At 44.4% G+C, this 18,615-nt stretch overlaps 1 protein-coding gene across 4 annotated transcripts in view; it reads right to left on the bottom strand.

The window, feature by feature from the left end:
- The window catches only part of RGS7 (regulator of G protein signaling 7), a 379,817-nt gene extending 369,145 nt beyond the window's left edge, over positions 1-10,672 (bottom strand). For 3 of the 4 annotated variants that reach the window (XM_084792712.1, XM_084792714.1, XM_084792715.1), the window contains exons 1-2: positions 10,399-10,672; positions 9,160-9,283 (exon numbers count right to left, since the gene is read on the bottom strand). In XM_084792712.1, the coding sequence (XP_084648838.1) occupies positions 9,160-9,237 (78 nt within the window). In that variant the 5' untranslated portion in view covers positions 9,238-9,283; positions 10,399-10,672. Of the gene's footprint in view, positions 1-9,159; positions 9,284-10,069; positions 10,187-10,398 lie in introns of those variants that run through there. The other variant, XM_084792713.1, reaches the window with a different exon arrangement.
- Positions 10,673-18,615: the final 7,943 nt, after the last annotated feature.

Here is an 18,615-nt window from a genome sequence, read left to right as displayed (position 1 = left end):
GTAAGGGAGAAGACGCGTGCTTCGTGCATCTCACTGAAGTGCTGGAGTTTTCAACATTTCTCCTAATTCAATTTCATTCTCCTTCTTCTTCTTCTCCTCCTCCTCCTCCTTCCTTTTTATTCTTTTTGTGACCTTTACATCATTTATCCCACTCCCACTCATCTTCCTCTCCTCTCTGCCCTTGCAAGCTCCCCTTCAACAGAGAAAAAAAAAATCTTGTTGTAGTGTGCCACAGTGTGTCCACAGTATACCCTTTTGTCCTCACTTCTTTGCTTGGAAATGTTCATTTGCATACCAATGACTCATTTGTCTAGTATGAGGCCTCTGGTTTCTGCTGCCCTATCAATGCTGGAACTTCGATGGGACTCCATTCAGATATCCTGTTGTTGCACTGTGCCATGGTGACCCTGTAGTTTTGGATATGTAGGACTGGCCTCTTTGTGTACTCCAACAGTTCATCAATGGGGTAGATGTTGGGGTGAGCCAATTCAAAGCCCTAGATACAGGCCTGAGAGGTATTTGAGCTGGTCAGCCTGCCAGTTCTCCCATTATTACCCTTGGTCTGGCTCACCAGCAATCTCTGCAACCAGGGCCAGCTCTACCCTGCTGCCCAGGTGAGGCTCAAGGCCTACTCTCCTGAATGCTGCAGCCAGTAAGGGGCATTGCCAGTTCTCCCACTCTCACGACTATGGGGCCGGCTTTTCTGAGTGCTGTAGCAAGGTGAGGGGCAGAAACATCTCTCCTGCTCTCATGACTCCAGGGCTAGCTCTTCACCTACCATGGGTGGCAAGGAGTGAGGGTGGGTAGGGCATCTGTCCCTTGCCATGCTGCCACACAGCAGACAAGTTGCAGGGCTAGCTCTCCCATGCTCATACCTTCAGAGCCAGTTCACCCATGCCCCTACCATCAGGATAAGCACTACTGTGCTGCAGCAGGTGAGCGACAGGGCCAGCTTTCTTGCTCTCATGACCCTATCAGGACCAATTCTCCCACCCACTGCCCATGTCAGCTCATTTTTCCAAACAAGGAGTTCTCAACTTGTAGGTTGCAACCTTTTTGAAGGGAACACACATCAGATATCCTGCAAATTAGATATTACCATTACAATGCAAAACAGTAGCAAAATCACAGTTATGAAGTAGCAACAAAATAACTTTATGATTGGGGTCAACACAACATGAGGTATTGTATTAAAAGGTTGCAGCATTAAAGAGGTTAAGAACTACTTAGGACCTAAGCTCTTACTGTCAGGTGCTATTACATTTGGGTACTCTCCTAGGTGCCCAGGATTGCAGACAGGAGACAAAGGTGGATATATATTTATTTAGAAACCAGATGACCAAAAATAAGTGGCGTTTCTTCTCGCTGAGTGCATCTGTTTTCTTGCCATTGCCAGACCTACTGTGAATAGACTAAGATCTATGTTTCACAGCTATGAAATAAGTCACTGATGGTTCAGAAAAACAATACAAACATCTCACAACACATATAGTCCATACTAGGGGAGGGTAAATGGATGTGTGATGAAATATATAATTTCAATGTCCTCTACCTTCACTAGACAACTCAGTAAAGGGTCTTGAGGCTTGCTTAGGATTGGCTTCACATTTTATGGACTCATTCATACATTGTTACACTCAATATTCAGAGGTAGCTATTCTGTGTCTTTGTTCAAGATGCTGGAACACAGCACAGAAAAAATGGATGTCTCCATCCTCACAGAGCTCCCCAGAATTGCCACTAATTCCTGAGTGCCCTCGTGTGTTCACAGTCTACATGGGTGAGTGTTGAGATCTCTTAGCAGGAAAATAGAATATGTGTGTGTAGAATAAAATGGAGAGTGTAGCCCTTGAAGGCAGCCCAGCCACATAGCTATACCTGCACCCTCTAAAAGACACCAATAATCAAAACATTTCCTTATTTTTAGGACACCAAATTGTGTATGTAAATGACCTGACATATGGTAAGTTATCACTAGTCAACAAAAAAAACCCAAAAGCTTAAATGTAAGGAACGTTTATGACAACTGACAAATGATATTGGTTTCCTGAGGAAATAACTCTTTCAAAAAAAAAGTTAAAATTAGAAATATTAATAGTTATGTTTGTAATGACAGCTGGTGATGTAACTCAGTGGCAGAGTGCCAGCATAGTGCAGGTACCTTGGGCATCATCCCCCATGCTGCGCAGGTACATACGTATAGTGCCTAATCTCTCCATACCGCTGTACTAGACAAAGACTTTGTGATGGACCAGAGTGAAGGGCACTGAGAGCTCTGTGTGACTAGTCAAGGTCATGTGGGCACACATTGTTCTTCAGAACCTTCTAGCAATAACTAAAACTGGGACTTCTAAATGGGCCCTAGCCATGGGGACAGACTCGACAAGAACATGGTTTCCTCCAAAGATACTTCTTGTTCTTATGCATGTAGGATGAAATGTAGCTTTATCCACTTATTTTTCTTCTTGGCATGTGACACAAATTTTCCAGGGCCCTTCGTTCTGTGACTCCGTGCTGTCTAACCCGATAATCACTAGCCACATGAACACTTAAGTCAGAATTAATTTAAACCAAACATGATTTAACATTTATTCAGCCTTCAGTAATGCTGACCACATTTCAAAGTGTTCAGTTACCCAGTGCGGCAAGTGGGCCCCAAGACCAGACAGTGCATTCGTGGAATCTTCTGGTCATGACAGAAAGGTCTGCTGACAGCGCTGCCAGATAGCATCACATCCTGGGTCTCTATCAGCCTAGACTTTCCACACAAAATCAGATAAGCACAAATCCACTGGCCAAATAAACAAAACTAACTTCCCATCTGATTACTACTGCGAACCCAAGAGCCAAATTGCCGGTCAAATCCAAGGAACCTTTACTCGTTGGATAGTGGAGACAGGGCAAGCCTCCATAGTCCATGTCTGCCTGTGTTCTGCCATGCTCCCTGCCATGATCATAATGGACTAAACCTCTGAAACTGTAAAGCAGCCCTAATGAAATGTTTTCCTTTATAAGACTTGCCATGGTCATAGTGTCTCTTCACGGCAATGGAAACCCTAACTGAGATACAGGCTAACAGCTGGCCCTTCTATGCAGGCCTCTCAAACAAGGTAATTTCTCGCCCAAATCACATGGTCAATCTCTGTGGTTCTAGAGTCAAGTCCATGATTGTCCATTAGACTTCTGGTGTTCTCAGATGTTTGTTAAGGGAACTAGACACAATGAAAAAGGAATTAAAATGAAAGCACGTAAAACTCTTATGTTGCCTTGAACAAATGCCATAAATAATCCGGGTCTTTTCCCCTCAGGAACTGAGCACCCACTTCGTCCTTTACAATTATTTTATAATTAAACTGATGTTGTCTGGGATAGAAGACTTTGTGGCCCTGACATTCAAATTCCTTGTGGCTGCTACAGAGTGAGGAACATCCCTTTGCTTGTTTGCTGCAGGTCTGTTTTCAAGGAGACTGAACATATATATATATATATATTAGGTCACTAAACTGTCTAGATTTGAGATATTTCTGGATTTTCTGCAATGATCATATTCTGTCACCCACACCATCTAAAAATACCGAGCTTCCCATCTCTGGGGGAACCACAAGGCTATTAGGAGGCAATAAAATCCCTGGACAGCCTCTCTTTGTGGATCTGCATTTTCCTCTGATCAATTAGATTCGGAGACACTGAAGATGGAAAGTGACGGAGGTAAAATTCGAGCAGCAGATCCTCGGTGTAGATCCTACAAACAGCCTGGGCAAGCAAAGAGCTCAACCAGGAAGACTCTCCTGCTCTGAACTCGTTAATTATTAGCCAGAATTCATCATTAAAAATATCACCGATAAAATGCTTCCATCTCCTCCAGAAGACATGTTGAAGAGGACCCCGTCCTGTTCATGCACCTGTCACTATTTGTGTCCCTGAAGAGGGATAAAAAGGCCTGGCTATCTTTAGGGTAGACAACATCTCCTGGTCCAGAAAGGCACTTCCCAGTCAACTAATTTGATAAGATGCTCCACTGCCTGCCTCCCATCTGCATCCTTACTTTCAAAACCTGCAGACTTACAGGCCCAGGATGTTCATATTCATCTGCATGCTGTTTTCCTCTTTAACATGCCTTTGTCTTGTGGTCACCCACAAATATTCTCCCTCTACTGGCATGTACTAAACCTACACAGATCAAGACAGCTGAAGCTAAAACCCAGCAGAGATCATTTTTTTCCACTGGGAGTTGAGTTAGAATCAGGGACACTCTGTAAGGTGATGAGACTAACACAGATTCACAGAGTTACAGCAAACCATGGCAGCAGCTTAAGGCTGAGAGGCTGGCCCTGCCTCTGTTCCAGTAACCACAGAAGAGTAGGGAGCGCTTCTTTGCCTCAAAGGAGTGTCAACTATCCCAGGACAGCAGAAGTAGCTTCCAAAGACACTGAGGTGAAGCTAGGCAGCAGAGACAATCTTCCAAAGAGCAGGCTGGCTGTCACTGTGCTTCAGGAAAGGAAGGCCAGCTGTCCCCATCAAGTTTATAAAGACTGAAACATCCTTACTCCTGAACACTAACCTGGTGCCACAACCACAATACAGTGGCACGGTGAGCACCTGCATACAGTGGGTACCCAATCAAGCTTAGGGCCTGTTATCATCTCCTGAAGACACTGTGAGTTATCAAAGACATTGTTACTCGTTTGTAAGCCCAAACAAACAGCATGGTACGCAGCTTTACACTTTTACCTTTAATAAGTTCTGTTTTGTATGGAAAAGTAAAAAAAAAAAAAGATGCAAGTGGAAGGCAACTTATTATATAGAAGAAGAAGAAGAGAGAGGAGGAAAAGAAAGTAGAACGAAGCCAAGAATGAGAGAGGGCAAAGGAGAGAAACATAGTAAACTTCATCGGTTTGCTGCTTCCAAAACCATGCTCCTTCCAATGAGACAACGAAGGAGGAAAACACTTTCATTTTCTTTTCTGACAGCTGGAGTATAAACGGTTGCTGCAATAATATCAGAAATTATTGGATATTTCAAGCATTCTTGCTAGCAAGGCACCAGCATTACAGCCAATTTGAAGTATTGGCCCCAAGGTGCTCTAGAAAGTTTGTTTTTCCCATGCAGGGATGTCAGCTGTAGGGAAGGCGTGATCAATGCTGTCTACTGAGCAGCATACTGGCCAGACACCGTGTTTGGATAGTGTCACCCTCCACTCTGGGGTCTAGCTCAACCATCTTCTACAAACACTGTTGGTGGTAATAGAAGTTTCTCTCAGAGAGGACCCAAACTGAAAACCATGTTTACAAATCACCAACCCAGAACAGAACTCAACTCTGACATGCCACCTCTACAAATGTGTCAAGAAACTGATCTGACTCCAAGGTGAGATGGAGCCAGGCAAATTTCATGGACACTGACTACTTAGTACCCATCTGAGGGGAGCACAGAATATCCCAAGAATAAACATGTGCAACCTTCACCATTTTTTTTACATCTTTTAAAGATGTCTTCAATAGCCGGGTGTGGCAGCACACACCTTTAATCCCAGCACTCAGGAGGCAAAGGCAGGCAGCCTGGTCTACAAAGCAAGTCCAAGACAGGCAAGGCTACACAGAGAGAAACCCTATCTCAAAAGCCAAACAAAAAAAGATGTCCTCAATATACCAGACAATATATCACTTTAATTTAATCTCATGGTTATAAAAGAGGCACCATTAGAAAGCAAAGAATTGATAAGGCAAATATTTCATCCATAATAATTTTTAAAGTGGATGTTAAATATCAAATAAACTCTAGACACCCTTCCTATTAAGCTAAAAGCTACTTGCAGATCACCCAGGCTGACGTTTAGGCACCAGCCCTTGATCACTGGGCAGTACTGTCATTCCCTGAAGCCTCTGTATGGTAACATTTACTCAGCCTGATGATCATAGTTTAACATACTAAAGACTGTCCTCTGTAAAACTACTATGAGGGGACTAAGGCAATAGCTCAATGGGTAAGTGGTTGTTACTTGAGCGTAAGGACCTGAGTTCAATATCTAGAATTCACATAAAGACCAGACATGTTGACAACACTCATAATCTCAGTGTCGGTAGAGGCTGGTGGGTCCCTGGGGCTCCTTGGCTAGCCAGTCTGACCTAACAGTCAAGTTCCAAGGCCATGAAAGATGCTGTCTCAAAAACCAAAATGGAAGAGTCCTGAGGAAAGACAGCCATAACTGACCTTTGGCCTCGATAATACAACACCACACACACACACACACACACACACACACACACACACACACACACACAGGCTTTTCCATGGAAAAAAAGATGATGGCACTTGTTAATTATTTGTCAGAACTCCTATATTCGGGCAATCCAAATGAGGTGACATGGAAGAGAGTCTCTCAGAAGCCACATTGGTAACTATCTGCATCCCTCCCCAGCGTGCTTCTCAGAGTCCTCAATAGTCCTATCAAGATAAAGTGGAAACAACACCTATAGTCTTGCACACTATGAGAGGCTGAGCAGAGAGCACTATGGTGCTGGGATCAGGAGGAGAGGGAGGGAGAAATGCCATCAATCTGGCTGCTCCAGATCACACTTTCAAGAATTACACTTCAACAGCGAAGCAGAAGTGGAAAATTGGCATCAGTCAATAAAACAGCAATCTCTCCCTCTCTCTCTCCTCTCTTGGCCTCTACTGAGCAATTCTCTGTTAGGAGTGAAGGTCTTTGCTAAACTTTTGTTTGACTTTCTGATTAATTAGCATTGTAATACAGAGCCTATTCTTTATGAAGGGAAAGCTGTTGAAATTTCCCAATACAGATTCACCCCACACCCTTCTCCAATTACTTTGTTATTTGTATGAAAAATTGACAACCACAGAGAAGTTACCAAGTAGTAGCCCACAGATGATGTGCTCCAAAGGCACCACAATAATTTACGAATTATTACTTATGTAATTAAAAAAAACCTTACATACACAAAAATAAATGTTCAGGTAATACAGATAGGCATTAAATCTATTGTTAGACATTATGAGTAAGATTTATCAGACTTGATTATTTTTCTATCAGTCATGTTTTATCAGGTAATTTTCCCCCTGAACAGTAAATGATATGTGTCAATAACCCCTGAATCAAAAGCTAATCAAATAAGGATAAAATGAATAAGAAGTCTTAAAATCAACCAGAAATAATGTTGTCTTTTAAAAGAAAGAAAGAAAGAAAGAAAGAAAGAAAGAAAGAGATGTTAATGAGAAGCATTCAGGAGGATTGCTGTAAGTTTAAGCCCAGCCAAGGCTACATAGTGAGATCATGTCTCAAAGGACAAAAAAAGTTAGATTCTCTCCATGAAATCTTCATGAAGCCTGTAAGCTTAAATTTAAAACTAATAGTAATTCAAGACTACACAATTTATAAAGTAAACTCAAAATTAGCAATCTGAGATGTGAGTACATCAAATAATCAAATAATAATATCCAAGTCATCCATCAACTATTTGCAGGCAAATAGGAAAAGAATACAGCTGTGTGACTTAACAAATGTGGCTTACAACCATAATTCCCCCCACCCCGCAAAAGTACAGCTTTCCATACTGCATAAACTTCTAGAATAAAATTTTAAATTCTCACATCTCACATGTTGCAACATTCAAAGTCATACCAAATAAAAGAAAATACTGTGATTTACTTTAAAGTACCTAAATGCCACCACCAGAATTTTTTTTTCTTTAGACCAACTCTATATAAAATATGCAAGCACACAGTTACTTCATGCAGTGTCAAGGTGTAACGGCAATGGTTTAGGTTCAAGTGCATGATAATCTTAATTTATCTATTTGGATAAAAAGATGGTCAACTAGTCCCTTGTGCTTCTTCCCCTTCATTCCATGGCATCTCAGACACATCTGGATGCATTTACAAGTGCACAGAACAGCGCTGCCCACAGGCTGCTGGATAAGCAATTGTCATTGCATCCAGGCTCCACGCATCTGCTCTTTGAGCATTATCAATATGCCCCCAGCATGTTCCTGGCTACCTTCTAATGGCTCTGGGCCACACAAGCAAAAGTTGGTATTTTGCCTTGGGTGAAGGTAGGACTCACCTTCCTCTGTATTCACAATCAGCTCACATCTCACAGATCTTCCCTCATCCTGGATTCAATGGGCTCTGACCAAAACCCTCAAAAACATTTTTTACCTCAGTGTGTGACTTCTAGTTGCCATTGTCAGTGTCAACTAAAGAAATCTGAGCCAAGACACACCCCAGGTAATATGCTTAAGAAAAATAGTCCCAGTAAAAACTGCAAAAAGGAAGAAAATCAATGCAGAAGTTACATAAAGAATACAGCATTCTTAATTTTAGTAAGCTTGTTGATTATAGCCATCCTGAAGTTGCCTAAGCAACCACTCTGAAATGCATGCAAAATCCAAATGTGTCTGTAGCTCAGTGTCTACAAGTTTGTTGCTGAAAGCATGGCACAAAGTTGTCAGATATGTTTGTGAAAGGAAGATCTGGAGTGCATAGCTTTATCCCATAGACATATGACACTATGGATGCTATGGATAAAACTACAGGAATAATATAAAGTAAAAAAAGGGATCTGGATTGCACAGATGGACATATGAATATAAATGCTATAGATAAAACCACAAAAATAATACAAAGTAAAAAATAGGTTAAGACCAAAAGAACTAGTCAGTTAGTCATCAGCAAACTCGTGAAATTATACACATCGACAGATACAGCCGTTCTCGCCACGGACCTGCAAAGTGGTCTAGTTTTATTGCCAAGCTGTGGTACACTTATGAAATTATTATAACCTAAATGTTTGGAAGTGGTGCTCAAAAAAGAAAAAGCCTCTGAAAATTACAAGGGGTGCTCTCAAATCAAATGGAACAAACAAAATACCAATTGTGTGGCCAAATGCCATAATTGCTAAGGACAGATGACTCTAACAATCAGCAAGGAATGTGCCAGGTCTCATCTTCTGCTTGTCACGTGGGAGCACCCAATCATCTTCCAGTGTAGTACATAATCATTGATAATCTGGGAGTTCACAAAGCTGATAAATACTCTGGTCCAGGCAAAAGGAAGGAAGGAAGGAAGGAAGGAAGGAAAAGAGAGAGAGAAAGAAAAGAAAGCTGAAGTTTCCCTTTTCCCAGGGAAGTGAAGAAATCTTACCTTTCTGTACACCAGCATGTTGGGTGATTCGTCTGCCACCCCGTTACTGGTCTGTCCATAGTTATTCCCCTGGGCCATGTCACCCAGAACTTGGGAGCTCAGATGCAAGGACTGTCAGGCTGCCCTGAAAAGGATCAGAGAGGCTCCAGTGAGACCCTAGTGGGAGCCCTCAGGGGAACAGCATCCCCCCCCCCTCGCGCGCCAGCCCCGACTTGTCTTTGTGTTCACAGTACCCAATCCACAGGGAGAATTCTTTCATCCTTGGGTTGGAGGACACAGGACTTGGATAAGAAGGAAGGAAGGAAGGAAGGAAAGAAAGAAAGAAAGAAAGAAAGAAAGAAAGAAAGAAAGAAAGAAAGAAAGAAAGAAGTTTACAGCTATAGCTGCCCCTAGGAAAATTTTACTGACAACCTTCCAGTTAGAAATAGTCAACCGTCTAAGCGTTTTGTGGACTGCATTTTGTGTGTGAAGACTCCCTCTTTTTAAAAGTGTTAGGTGCTCACTTAAAAACCCTGTGGTTTGCATTTCCCTAGTACCCACAGCTCTCTCTGGATACTTGCTGCTCCACTTGACGCGGTTCTCCCCAAAGAGCAGAAAGCCAACACCCACAGCAGCCCACTTTTCTCCTAGCAGCCTGCTAGTTTCCCATGAGAGACAAGTCAGAGGCCCCTTCCCCACAAGCGCTCTTTCCTACACACGTTTCCTCCCTTTTCCTAGGGTCCCCCACACAGCCTAGACATAGGCTTCTCCACTTTCACCTGCCTTCACTGCCAGCCCATGGCTCCTCAGCTGTTCCCACCTAACTCGGCGCGCTAAATCTGGACCTAATCCTGACTAATCTTTGGAAGAAAGAGTCCAAATTAGGTCTAGGCAAGTGGGAAGTCAAGCCTTGGGCAATCGCCTGGCTCACCTCGGAGAGCAAGCTAACTGAACAAGCCTGGAGCAATCACCCAGAAGAACAGAGAAATCTGAGTCCCAGTTCATCCTGCTTAGCCCTTGCTCTCGGCGGCAGCAAATGGCAGGCAGCTTTGCCCCGCACCGAGGCACCGGCCGCACAGAGGCACCGGGCAGCAGTTTCAGCACCGTGGACCGCGGCGTGCGCAGCGCCCCAGCCCGGCCAGTAGCGCGGCTCTAGGAGACCGTGGCTCCCGCCGGCGCAGGGCTAGGACTGGGTGCGGGCCAGGGGTCCCGGGGACTCCGGGTGGCGCCGCCTCCTTCCCTCCAGCTCCCTCCGTTTACCTCCTCGGCCAAGGTCACGGCCCCGCGGCTCCCCTCCGGGCGTGCTGAGGGCAGGCGCTGTCAGCTGGCTGCGAGCGGAGCAGCGAGGCAAGGCAGCTTCATCACACTCGCGCTGCTCAGGCCACCGCCACCCTCGCCACGGTGCACAGGCGGCCCCGGCAGCCGCCGCTCCCGCCAGCTCCCCCGGGCCGCCTCGCTGGATCCCTCCTCCGCTTCTCCACCCGGGGACTGGGAACCAGTCGAGCGCGCGCGGGAGTCGAGACGCCCGGCCCGTGCGCGCGACTGGGAGGAGGGAGGAGGCGACAGTCACGTGGGACAGGGACGCCCGAAGGTGCCGGTTCGGACGGGCTCGGCTCCGCTGCCGCCACACCCCTGGGTGTCCCCGGCCTCCCGACCCTGCAGCCCCTTGGGAGCACAGGCCCTGTCAGCCGTGCTGGGTAGCCCACGCTCCCGCGCCGCTGCAGGCCTGGAGAGTCAAACTGAGCTAAGCAGAAGGAAGGGCTTGGTGCAGGGTGGGTGGATGGGTGGGTGGGTGAGTATATTGATGGATAGATAGATAGATAAGGCCCCCTGCCGCTGGCAGGTCTACATCGTGCGCCTAGCGACCCTGCTGTCAGAACCAGGGAAGCAAATGATTAATAATCCTTATGCTTAAGTAACAGCACAGAGGGATGCTGGAATATCCCAGAATTGAAAGCAATGGCCAACACCAAATGACTCATTCAGCACGCACCCCCCACACCTCACCACACACACACACACACACACACACACACACACACACACACACACACACTTGTTTGTCTGTGGCTTTCACTGCCTGGACCAAAGGAGAACAATTCTCCCCACCTGTGACATTGAAGGACCATGGCTGATGTCTGACTGGTTTAACCTCCTGGGCTCAAAGAAACCTGACTCCTGTTGGTCCTCATCTTGTACTGGGGTTCACAGAATCACAAAGGTTACTGATATACCTGAACTCATCAGGTTCCTGCCACTAAAATTCTTCAAGGGCTAGAAGGACGTGAAAGAGAAAAGTGTGTGTTGTCCTGAAATGTACCCAGCTTTCTGGGACATTAGGAAGTTGTAAGGACCTGAGTCTACGAGACAGTTTCCTCTCCCACTCCACTCACTACCATCTCTAACACCCACTGGGCTTGTTGTTGTTTGTTTGTTTTTGTCTGTTTGTTTTTGAGACAGTGTCTACCCAGACTAGTCTTAAACACAGTCTAGCCTAAATAGGGCTTAAACTCACCATTCTCCTGCCTCAATCTCCCAAGCAGCTGGGATTAACAGCCCTGTGGCACCAGTCTCGTCTCGGCTAGCCAGTGCCTTCTGTAGCTCCTTGTCAGCACAGCATAGACCTTATAGCATCAAAACTGCTATTCAAGTATCTGTGGGTACCAGTCAGTTTTTTCCTAGCCCAGCCCAGGCTCTGTCACATGTTTCTCAATTAACAAACACTTATCTACCCCCACGTATGTTCTAAATACTACAGGATAAACGTCATTTTCCCAGACCAGGTTACCCATAGTCAAGTCTGATTGACCCCTACTCTCCACCAGTTCCCCAAATCTTTGCCTTGTTCAGCAAAATTCTCTTTGTTTCCAGCCTCTTCTAAAGTTTCTTTGCTTTCCTTACTCTAGCTGCGACCTGCTGCTTTCTGTTCTGCTTCCTGCTTCCCTGTGTCTTTTTCACCTTGCTCTATCTACTGTCTGAATATTCATGTGGTAAGGTACAGAAATAGGGACTGGGTGTGCTCATCAGTTTGTCCTCAATGAGATGTCCTGAGGGAGTCTGCTTTTCATAGCAGTGGGGGGGGGGGAGGGAAGGGAAATGTTGAGCAAAACAAATTTGGGGAAGGAAAAATAATTTGGTCACACAGTCCATCATCAAGAGAAGTCAAAGCAGAAACTCAAGGCAGGAACCCGGAGGCAGGAAACTGAGGCAGAGACCATGAAGGAGCTCAGCTTAATGGCTTGCCTCTGCTGGCTTGCCCAGCTGCTTTTTCTGTACAGCCCAGGGCCACTATAGCAGGGATGGCGCAACTCCCAGTGAGCTAGGCCTTCCTACAAAAAACACCTCACAGACGTGGCCATAGGCCAGTTCTTCAGTTGAAATGAATGTGGTTGGTGTCAATTGACCAACACTAGCTTGGCCATAGGGTCTCCTTGTTTTTTCATGCATTCTAAGTGCATAAAATCCAGATGTTGGTGCCTCAGGACATTTGCACTGGCTGTTCCTCGTACCTGGGATGTGTAACCTTCAGGTGTTGGTGTCACTTTTCCACACTTATCTCACAGGACACCCTCTGAGAGAGGTCCCTTATGTTAATCCCAAATAAAATCGCCCATGCCCCCGGCCTCCTTTAGTTTCTCCACTGATTGTGTCTGTTTCTTGTAACATGGCTGCAGCTGGCTTATAGATCATACCTGTCTTTCTCCTTTTTGAAAAACTTAAGTTCTGTGATGTCATGGACAGTTCATTTCCTCTTTTGTTCACGTGGAAGATCTGTCTGGCAGAGAGTAGAGCTCCAGTTCCATATGAACTCAGTGATGGGATGAGACCATGAGTACAGCTTACTCTGAACCTCTGGGCAGCCCGGAAGAACCGCAGCCAACGCCACTGAACTGAACTGCGTACCAGCAAACTCAGTCAATTGTAGACAGAAATGATCTGCCCTTTGAAGCTGCTGCCTCTGTGTCATCATAGGAAAGAACAACCCCCTTCCTGTCACTCACCCAATTCACAGAGGGATGGTCTGAGCACTAATTAAATGGCCACATAAAGAAAAGCATTTTGATTTTCGAGAAGAAAGCGCATTATTAATATGAGACTTATTTGCTAGGTAAAAAGCATTGTAGGTGACCCAGGGCAGGCAGAGTGAGGAGAACCTTGTGAAAGGGGATGCTCCTCGCAACAGCCCATTGCTGGTTTACAGGATAATTGATTTAAAAGTGATATAAGGAAGTGGAAACGTGTGGCTTTAGATCTCTAAAGAAATAGCTTCTCTGCCACCAGCTTGCTATTATTTATAGCATGATAAAGCTCACTGTTGAATGATTCTCCAGCCCTGCAGTCCCTTTGGACACTTTGTGGCCATTTCCTGCTGATTATCCACACCAGTGTCAGGCAAAAGAGAAATGGAAACTGGCCTATGTCCGTATTATGTGTCTGCTCCTCTCTCTTTCCGGCTGAGATGTTTAAGTTCTAATTTAAAATAATTCCAAATGTACCCAGTTTTAAAATTCTGGCAACTTTCTGCCCATGCTTGAATGCAAGTTACGAATGAGCCTCTGAGCAAGTTCAAGATAGAATTCAGAAAGTGTTGAGACTTGACGACACAGCAGGGGGGAAGGCTTGCAAAGGCTCCGCCTTTGACTCCACTGCTAAAAATCTAGGGAACAGTAAGAAAACAGTTTAACCAGCCTCTTCTTCGTTTCTTTCATGGAAAAAATACACCCCATATCATGGGCCTCATTCTTGTCCTTCTGAGAAAAAAAAAGCCTTTAATCTCAGGTTCACTTGTCAGTTTTCTATTGCTATAACAAAAATCAAATGTCTAAGAGCATTGTAAACAGAAAAGGGTTGAGTGAGCGAGCCCCTGACTTCAGGCATTCAAGTCTATAGTCAGTTAACATTCTTGCTTTTAGGCTTGTGATGGAGAAATGTGTCATAGAAGGTGTGTCAAGCCAGTGGAGCTACTCGTATCTCAGAAGTGAAAACAAAAACAACAACAAAAGGAAGGGCTCCTTCTGAGCTCCTACCCTCAATGACTTAGAGGCCCCTCACTGTGCTGACTCTCAGGTCCCACCACCACACCACAGCTCCATGCTGACGTCCACACCTTTAACTCTCAGGCTTTCAAGGGATGCAAGCCACAGTTCCTGGCAAGTCAAGCTTGGAAAGACAGTCTACACTGATGATGTTGTCTGCATCAAGAGAAACAGTGGCCTAGAAGTCTGCCATCATTTCTTCTGGGAAGATGCTAGGAGTTTGTCTATAATCATTGAGAACTAAATTAATTAAGTCCATCAGAGAGTGTGTTGCACTCAGAATGTGACCACAGGGACGTGATAACTGCACTGCAAGAGAGTAGAGGTAGTGGACAGAAGATGACCACAGGAGGCTACCCTGGGACTCCCACCAAGTGACAGCAGAGCTCAGCGCTGGCTCGACAGGCAGGTGACTCCTGAAGGTGAGGAAGCACAGAGTATCCTGGCCCATGTTCACTTTCCTAATTCTTAGTAAAGAAGAACGAACCTGAAATTTTGAAATGAAGAAAAACATAATTACAGTGGCATAGGGATGACCTGAGAGAGGTTAGGACTCTGATGCATATGAAGATGCTGGGATGACATTTGCTTTCTCAGTGTTACACGTCCGAGAGGGTTGAGCTGAAACACACTCTACCCTTTAGAGGCCAAAGCTGGTGCCTAACTAGACACTGAATCTATCAGCATCATGATCTAGAACATTCTACCCTACTAAGTAATAAATCTTTCTTGTTTTTAAGCTACCCAGGTTGTGGTAGCAGCCAAAATGGAGTAAAATAATGGGAGAAGACTGAATTAATACGAAATACACAATGGGCAAGACAATGATTGAACATCAGTGAAAAGGACACTTGTTTATTGATTTTCTTTGTATTTGAAACAAATCTAATATTGTTCAAAAAAGAACACACACATCTCCCTCAATACAATGTAAATGTATTACCAAAAAATAATAATAATAATTGTGGCCAAGGGATGCGATGTTAGACACTGAGCCTATCATAACACTGCCCTATATAGAAACATCTAGAATGCTAAAGGTGTCAAGGTCCAAGGGCATGCCCTACCAGGAGGAACTCCTAGCATGCACTCTGCCTTATTGTACTTTGGCACCTGCCCCAGTCTAGGCACTCATCAGGAGCAATATGGGTCTTCTCTGAAGAAACATCTCAGTGAATCAGGGAGACTCAGTCAGAATGGTGCTCAGCGACTCCAATGGCCTGAAGAAAAAGATAATGAGTCTGTAAGAAAAACACTTAGTGATTTTCAGTAGTTGTCTTGGACATTAAAGGACTCTCAGGTGGAAAAGAACTCAAACATAATCTTTCAAAGCCCAGAGGGCAAACTTAACTCTAACTGGTGGATGTGACAGAGCTAGGTTTCAGTACAATGTGGAGACATCCCTCCCAACAACCAGAGTTATTCTAATGGGCTGGCTGAGGAAGTGAGCTTGAAGTGATCTGAGGAGAACTGAATGGCCTCTGCCCTAGCTTACCAGAGGATTTGTATCACCCTGAGGATACTTGCTGGTTTGGGTGACCACAGAAGTTACTTCTCATTTCCAGTTATCTGGCTATAAAATGGCCTGGCCCAGGCGAAAGCGAAACATTCCTCTTTTCCCATAGGGACTTAAAATGCTTTTACCTTAAAGTGGGATTAGACTGGCATGAAATATTTACAATGACAGATGAGCCTGTAGTAAGCTCTCCCACTGAGTTCATTTGGGACTAGGTGGGGATCAGGGAAATCCTTTCTCCTGCGGACCAAGAGAGCCTGTTTAGCTTTGAAGAGGCACTAGCAAGGAAGTGGATGTGGTGATCACGGCAGAAGTTGATGCTTTCTTTGCTACACCCAGAGTCATTCATCACTTGCTAGCATTATTTATTTATTTATTTATTTATTTATTTATTTATTTATTTAGTATGTATACAGTGCTTTGCCTGCATGTACACCTGCAGGCCAGAAGAGGGCATCAGATCACATTATAGATGGTTGTGATTCACCACGTGGTTGCTAAGAATTGAACTCAGGACCTCTGGAAGAGCAGTCAGTGCTTTTAACCTCTGAGCCATCTCTCCAGCTCCACTTGCTAGCATTTAGTCATCTCAGTGAACCTATAGTTGTCTTCCCAGGAGAATGTGAGGCCCCAGTGATAGGTAAGAGCATTGCTCATCACTCCAAGGCCAAGCCTCACTTGTTACTTTAGTATCCTTTCCTGTGATTCATTTAGGTTTACAAGTTTTACTCCTAAATAATCATTGGCTCTTCCAACAGATAAGCATCAGCACTCATGAATTTTTATTAAGATTTTTGGTGTAAACATAGCAAAAGGAAAAATCGGAGGGACTGAAATGTTTACATAAATTACTTAGCACATCTGTAATTATTTTTTAAATGTTTTAAAATGTGTGCCAAAGATATTTTATAATGTCTAAGAACTTTAAATATTATCCAAGGTCACTATTAACATAGGATGCTGTGACTGGTTAAATGGCCATAAAACAATGTCTATCATGAACAGCTCAGCTTTGCAACCAGATTTAAGCTTCTCTAAGTATTCCATAATGTATCCTTTCACTCTAATTGGTTAGTGTCTTAGTTAGGGTTTTATTGCTGTCAAGAGATACCATGGCCAAGGTAACTCTTCTAAAGGAAAACAGCTTACAGTTTTAGAGGTTTAGGCCATTATCATCATGACGGGAAACACAGTAGGACCCAGGTAGGCATGGTGCTGGAAAATGAGTTGAGAATTCTACATCTTGATCCACAGGCCGAAGAAGGGGATTGTGTTCCACACCGGGTGGAGCATGAGCATAGGAGACCTCAAAGATGCTGCCTTTGCAATGACACACTCTTCCAACAAAGGCACACCTACTACAACAAGGCCACTCCCTATGAGCCAAGCATTCACATACATGAGTCTATGGGGGTTATTCCTATTCAAATCACAGTTTGGTATAGGCTTTTTCTAATTCTCCTTAAATATCAGACTGTGATAAAATTTTTTTCTCAATGTAGATTGTAGTGATTTGAATGAGAACGGTCCCCCTCAGATGTCCATATGTTTGAATACTTGGTCCCCGTTAGTGGAACTGTTTGGGAAGGATTAGGAGGGGTGGCTTGTTGGAGGAATTGAGTCACTGGGGAAGGCTTTGGAGTTACACACACACACACACACACACACACACACACACACACACACACACACTGCTATTTGTAAATCAAAGTGTACGTTCCCAGTTGTTCCTGCCACCAAGCCTAAACATTGCCATCATGAACTCTAACCCTTGGAAACCATAAGCCAAATTTTATTTTAACACTTTGTTTTATTGGTCACAGTGTCATATTACAACAATAGAAAATTAAGATATGAGTAATTCCAGGGATATTTTTTTTTTAATTTGAGAAGGAAAATATCATTTGCTTGGATAGAGTCTATTAACTAGATTTCTGAAAAATACTTTTCAAAGTTCTTAGTCTACTCTGCAGCCACTGAGTGATGCTTCATCTACCTGGAGGGTGTTCTACCAGAAACTTCTCAGATGCATTCACAGGAGCCAATCGTATCCAAGCAGTTGACTGAGGGCCTGGAGCCATTCTTTTCTTGGTCTTGTGGAACTGCCAAACACATGTCACTGAATTTCCCAAACACCAGAGCCCTTATATTGGACAGCTATATCCTTTCTGACAAAAAAAAATCTTTTGTTTTTTATTTTTGTCCAATTACCTAGAGTGCTGTGTGTTGAGAAAGAGCCGGATGCACGTGAGGAGTCACCAGAACAAGTACTATCCCCGATTATCAATCCCTCTTGGGAAGGGATGTGACAGTTCAGGACCTACATTCTATCTTGGCGTATGGTGTTCCTTCCTTTCTGGGACTTGTAAACAACACTTACGAGCATCCTGAAACCTGACTTCTCTATCTCATAGGCATACGGGATGCACTCTTAAGTCTGGCTGATGTGGTTCTACGCTGGACCACATCAGAGCATTAGACAACCTTTCAGGAGGGAAGACAGAAGTTGTCCCGCTGAGGTGCTGGTGGTGGAGAAGACTTAGGACAGGGGCCTGTGTAGGCCCCTGATGATCCCACAGCACCGTCCTCAGAAATTACTTCTTGCTACCTGCATCACCCCATGCTCATTAAGCCTCTGTACATTGACTGACACGTTTTTGAATGGACACAGCTCAAGTATATGAAGAATCACTCAACCCAAAGCAGAAGCAGTGGGAAGCTGGGAAGTAGCTAAGAGTGAGCTCAAAGCCTGTGGGCTCCCTTTCTTTGTCTCTTCCAGTATCACCTCAGAGACTCTTTATTCGGCTTTAGGTTTTGTTTTTGTTGTTTTACTTTGCTTGAGTCAGGCTCTCATTATCTCACTGTGAAGGCCGGGCTAGCCTGGAACTCACTTTGTAGGCCAGGCTAGCCTCAACTTTGTGATCT

This window comes from Acomys minous (assembly GCF_964271855.1).
Source record: "Acomys minous genome assembly, chromosome: 1".
In the NCBI taxonomy this organism is placed as follows: domain Eukaryota; kingdom Metazoa; phylum Chordata; class Mammalia; order Rodentia; family Muridae; genus Acomys; species Acomys minous.
Note: the sequence above shows the minus strand (reverse complement) of the source record. Positions and strands in the feature narration are given on the sequence as shown.